Here is a 6,000-nt window from a genome sequence, read left to right as displayed (position 1 = left end):
GCGTGGACAACGCCAAAGACAAAGCAAATTCATGTCGAAACTCGAGATGGTGATGAGATTTTGAAGAAATTATGAAGATTTCGCAAATATTCCTGTCAGGAACGAGGCGTTACGCATCCAGAGCTGAAAGCGTGGAAAAACTGAACTGAGGCCAACAGGCGCTGCGCGTGCTACATATACCTGCGGTGATGTCGACGTCAAGACAGAGGCCTCCGAGGGACATCAACTCGACAGGCATCGACGCACAGTGCCCCCAGCTGAAAAACATTTTCCGAGCAGCCAGGCTGGGATATTCAAAGTATCAAAGGTAAGGAATACGTGGGAGGACACAATCCATTCAAAATGTTATTAGGTCCTTTGGAAGTCTATACAGAAATGTCAGGAGTTGTCAGGTTTAGGGACCGGGGCGACTGTGGAAAGCCTTTCATTGTAAATTAGCATTTTCTTTAGTTCTTCAAGTATTATCTGTTTTTCAGGCTTCTGGTAACCTGTAGGGTTTTGGATTTATCTGTATCTGGAGCACAATTCCCTGCACCCATCCGGGTTTCAGGGACAATACATCAGTGTAGCATACCATTTTATGGGTCACCACCTGATGTTTTGTGGTTACCCCAACTGGCATGGTCACTTCTCTTACTTCAATTAACCTTTTATAGAATGGTTCTTACCAGCAGATGGTTCTTCTCCATATATATTCTTAGGTATTCCTTATCACAGGGTGGTCACTGATTTGTCTACTGTCAAGCCTTTCCCATTCTTCCCTTAGAATGTCCAGGAGGTCTCTGGGTTTTCTGGCATAGACCAGCTTGAAGGGGGAAACCCCAGTAGAAGATTGCATTTTGTTTCAAACTGCAAACAGAACCCAGTGAATAAGGTCATCACAATTCCTCCCGTCTTAATCAACCAACTTCCAGAGAATGCACTATAATGCCTGATTAAAACGGTTCACTAGGCCATCAGAGAGTGTTAAACTGATATCCTGAGGGACTTGATGTTCCTCAATGCTTTCATTTTGTTTATTAATCTTAATCTTGGCATGACGCTACTGCCTTGGTCTGTCAGAAATTCAGTTGGAAAGCCTATCCTCTTGAAGAAGGGGATGAGAACCTTTAAGATAGCTTTGGTGGTGTTGCTCCTCATTGGGAAGGCTTCCGGAGATCAGGTTGCCTAGTTGACAGTTAACAGAATATAGTTTTCCCGATTTGGAAGGCTTCAAGGGGACGAGTATATCCATGCTGATCCGGGTGAAGGGGACCACTATGATAGGTAATGGCTGAAATGATGCTTTGGGTATGCCATTCATAGAGGTCTTCTCACAGATTGGGAAGGATGCACAGAAATGTTTCTCAGAATATACATGAGGGGGGATAGCTCAGGGGTAATGCATTTGTCTTGGAAGCAAGACAAGGCAGCGCAACACAGGTTTGAATTCTGATCCTGCGCTTAGAAACCAATCTCTGGTATTAAGCGTGTTATAAATGAACTATAATAATATACCCCTGACTAGTAGAACCGGCTAAGCAGAGTTCTTTGAGTCTTTTCCAGCCCCAAATGATCTGCTGTCAGGTTGGAGTGAGTGAGTTCCAGTACAGCCTTCCAGAACTGCTTTGGCACCAATAACTGATGATAGTTAACCCTGTCTCCTCAAAAGTTAATGTTGACTTGATCCTACCTTGTCGATGAAGTGTGTAGTTTTTAGTGTTCCGCTCTTGGCTTCTGAAACCTGGGTCTACCAGGTTTGCTCCAGAAGAAATCTGTTTTCTGAGCTTCCACAAATTTCAAGCGAGGCTGGTCTGGGGAACCCTCGTAACTGAACTACTTCTTTGCATGCTTCTGTCATCTCATCAAATCCCCACTAGTCCCTTTTAGTAGCCTGCAGCACTCCACTTCCTCTAAGGGACCAGAATCTTCTCACAGATTATTTGTGCAATGACTTAGCCATGTTTTAAGATGAAGTGGCGATTCCTATAGGTTCTTCCAGTACCTCCATATGTAGCCTGGTCTGAACCATGGCTCGACCTCTGGGAGGAATGGTCACTTCACTGTCCTCATGTAGGGCACACCCCATGGCTCCTGGCATGATTTATTAGAATTCAGACCATGTTCATTAGTCTCACAATTCTTAGTATTCTGTTGGGCCGTTGGTTATCTCTGTATCAGGGTCACATGGTGTCACAGTGACACCACATGCCACAAATGGCTTGAATAATACTCCAACACTGAGAAGGTTCAAGGGTATTTATTACATTTTTGAGTGGACCATCGGCTGTCCTTCTCTCGTCTAAAAGGCACTGTTCTCCCTAACCCAGGCACCCCTGCACCTAAACTTAGTATATACTGCAGATTTTACTCTATTGTCTATGTTCTTTCTTATTCTAGGCATGAAGATCTAAAGGCAGTTTACCTTCTTGAGCAGAACTCCCTCAGGGACCTCCTAACTTTCTATTCACTATCCACGGGTTAGTGTTCTAAAGGAGTTATTGGGATGTGCCATACAAACACTATGCCCAAATTGGTCTATTTGCTTTCACGGCTACCTAACCCTGTCCCTTCTTAATAGTGTCTCCTGACTACTCTCCTCTGTCCAACTCCACCCACCTTACTCTATTTACACCCTCCTCCTTCCTCTTTCTCTCCAATGTCTCTCACTCCTTTCTAAGCCACCCCTTCATTTTCTGATGTTACTTCTCCTTCTTTTCTCGACCACTACTCCTCCCTCCACTCTGCAAGCTCCATTTTCCAAAGTATCTACAGGTCTTGGGACAATAATGAATGTACCTAAAGTAAGCATGTATATCCATCTGAAATGCTGGTCCCCTTTGACTGACTGTTTCCCATTTTTAGTGCAGAAAGATTTTCCCATTTTACATAATTTAATAAATAACTGAGAGTTTGATTTAGCACTGTAGCACAATATAACAGATCTGAATAAAATCAGACTTGTTTTTCTAAAGGCTCCCACCTTCTGCTTGCTTGCTTTTCTGGCTCCACCCTCAGTTCCCCTCTGTCTGTTTTCTCTACCTGCCTTTAATCCCTCATTTTATAATGTCTGTGTTATGTTTTCATTTCCCCTAATGTATTTGATCAATCCCCTTTACTGTATTTAATCAGCCCAATTCATCCTACCCTTCCTGTGCTGCCTCTTTAATTAAAGAAATGTAGCCTTTTGTGTAGAACACGATGGAACACCAACCACTATGGATAGCCTTCCTTTGAAATCCCTTGCATGGGTTTTAGTTAGACCTATGGCCTGTCCCGTTTGTGCACACATTACTCTAGTTCTGTTACAGTCTCATTGGGCATGGCAAATCTGAGGGCTGACAGCACAATATTGTAGAAGCCCAAATCCATTACCATATAATCGAATATGCAAGCTCAGGCAGCAAAGGTAGAGACAGGATTTATTTCCATGCATCTGTGCAGGAATCGGCAAGGAAAGTGGTGTGGTAAATTGTGGCTCAAACACAGAATCCTCTGTTTTTTTAATTGGGTTTTAAACATGAGCCTTATACAGAAGGAGTCATGTGAGTATCATAGTATGATACATTTAGTAGGTTACATTAACAATGAACTTTCCAACAAAGCATCTTCTTACCCTGGAGGGTGCAGCTTTTCACCAGTATTAGAGAATACTACAATTCAATTCAGCCTAGCCACGTGTTACATTACACTGCCTCTAGGAGATCTTTCCTTTACACGTAAACATGACCACATACCTAGCACCCACAAATGTGACTCATTCCGGTTTTCAGGCAGATAAGGAAGCATTCATGTGATACTCTGGGGTGCATCACTGGAGTACTTAGCCTTCAAACAGGGCTTTGCATTATGCTCGCACTGCCTTATGGACTCTGATGTGTGTGCCAAAGAATCAAATCATTCACAACACCACCTCCCTAAAAATACGCGTCTGTTAGTGAGTCACTGTGCAGAAATGAGTGCGGTTCTGCTCTTACCATGGCTCATGCACCTCAGTGGCTCATCAGAAATAACATACTGTCGGCTACGACAGCTCCTAAATTGGTAAAGTGGGGCCGGGTTGAGAGCTAGCTCAAGACAGAAACAGGAGTCTAAGAGAGGTGTTCTAGGAGATAAGCCCAAGTTCAGAGAGGCCATTTCTGAGAGCTAATTGGAGCAGAGAAGCTGAATTGCCTGGAGGCCCAACTATTGATGATGCAGCAGATATATGAGCCCTGACATGCAACTGACCCCTGCTGAGTGTTGTGATGCATGCTAGTGAAGTCCAGGATGACCAACAAAGAGCGTGACAGCCCCAACACTGGCCAAGAAAGCCCAGAAATAAGTATTCAGGACACTTCTAAACCTAGTGGCCACACATTATTGTTTCAAACCACGTAGGAGGTGCCTCAGAATAAGGGAGAGAATGGCTTAGGACCATGGTGCTAAAGCAAAATTACATTTTCTGCCATGCTGTTAATTCCACTGTTTCCCTTCCCACCAGTGGGGATTCATTCAAACCTAATCCCTATTGAGCTAACAATAAACTAAATAGTACATTTAAAGTTGGCTTTAAGTAATCTGTTAATCTCTTGGCCATTACGAAAGGATGATTCACATTAACAGCGTGTGCACATATTGAAAAAGCTGAACCATACGCAGCATAATATATATGAATTTGCGAAATACTTATTTCACAAATAAACCCACTTCTCTGTGTATGTTCACCTTTTCCTTAAGCGTATTGTGTAATAGGTGGGAACTGGGGTGGTTGAGCTCATATGAAAAGCAGAATCGTTCACCACGTCACGACATCCTACTAGAATCATTGCACTCCAGTCAACAATTTAAACATTATTAAATTTGTGATTTTCTATTATCTAATTAAGCAAATAGAGGTAGCACAAAGTATTTTCACTTGGATGTCTTTTATCGGTTTTGCACACTAATGATTTTACAATCCAAAACCACAAAATATCAATTACTACTAAGGTATATAATACAATATTACAAGCGAGTATAACGCCCTCCATTTTCGTTTATACGGTGGTCTTTCGTATCATGTACAAGCACAGTTTGCAAAAGGATTTTTATTGGGAGAGCATGTATGTTAAATAAATAGTAACACTGGTCGGTATGCACATTTTTGCTGGTCCACTCCTGAACGTATCTTCTGGTTAGTCTCCATCTAGAAGACCCTTGGTTTGATAGCCACACGCTGCATGTTGCTAGGGTTGGAACAACTGGAGACTGCCATCCAGCGTAGCAGTAGCGAGCTGCAATTCAAAAAGAGTAACAGAAGGTTTAGACAAACATGAGTACATCTGATTTTAAACAATCCCCAGACATGAAGTAGTGCTTCCCTTCAATCAGAAATAAGTGCAATAAAACAGTCAAAATGCACATATGTAGTTTTACTCTTGGAGGTCAGTTCGCAGTAGTTTCTAGGTAGGGTAGCATGATTGATCTGAGTAATCCTAGGCAAAATGTGACCTGTGAATATTCATTGGTCACCAGTTAAACATTTCTGTGACCCGTAAATATTTACAGGTCACTTTTGGGAAGGTGACCCAGCTCCCCATTCCCTGCTCCAAAGCCCCCCACTGCCACTCCACTGCACCATATGACTCCTCCCAGTACATCACCCCAAGAATTCTAAAAGTTTTTTTTCTATTTCCAGTGCAAGAGCAGTGGTAATAGAAAAAAGCCTTAAACATCCCTTACTGCCCTGCGGGTCCCTGCCAGGCCCCAGCTATGCCCCAATTGGGCAGTGGGGCATGTTATATGGCCCTGCAGTGGATGGCAGCAGTCTTCCCTCCTTTGCAAGGATATGCATGCTCCCCCCCTGGGTGAGCCAGAATATTTACTGGACAAATCTTCGAAAACATTCAAAGCTTTGAGGGACCATGAACCTACAATAAAATCGGATGGTTTGAATTATCCGTAGTTTGCCCTAGCCTAAAACTGATTAGGTGATTCATAAAAAAGAACAATTAACTTTCCCCATGTAATGTTTTTTCTACTAGATGTTTCTCCCACGGA

At 42.9% G+C, this 6,000-nt stretch overlaps 1 protein-coding gene across 3 annotated transcripts in view; it reads right to left on the bottom strand.

Annotated features, from left to right (window-relative positions):
- Nucleotides 1-4,872: 4,872 nt before the first annotated feature.
- Nucleotides 4,873-6,000, bottom strand: part of WDR27 (WD repeat domain 27) — a 2,413,256-nt gene continuing 2,412,128 nt past the window's right edge. For 2 of the 3 annotated variants that reach the window (XM_069606956.1, XM_069606954.1), the window contains exon 25: nt 4,873-5,234. In XM_069606956.1, coding sequence (XP_069463057.1) covers nt 5,187-5,234 — 48 coding nt within the window. In that variant the 3' untranslated portion in view covers nt 4,873-5,186. The remainder of the gene's footprint in view (nt 5,235-6,000) is intronic. The other variant, XM_069606955.1, reaches the window with a different exon arrangement.

Source organism: Ambystoma mexicanum, chromosome 4p, assembly GCF_040938575.1.
Source record: "Ambystoma mexicanum isolate Mex_15411 chromosome 4p, UKY_AmexF1_1, whole genome shotgun sequence".
In the NCBI taxonomy this organism is placed as follows: domain Eukaryota; kingdom Metazoa; phylum Chordata; class Amphibia; order Caudata; family Ambystomatidae; genus Ambystoma; species Ambystoma mexicanum.
This window is presented reverse-complemented; position numbering and strand designations above follow the sequence as displayed.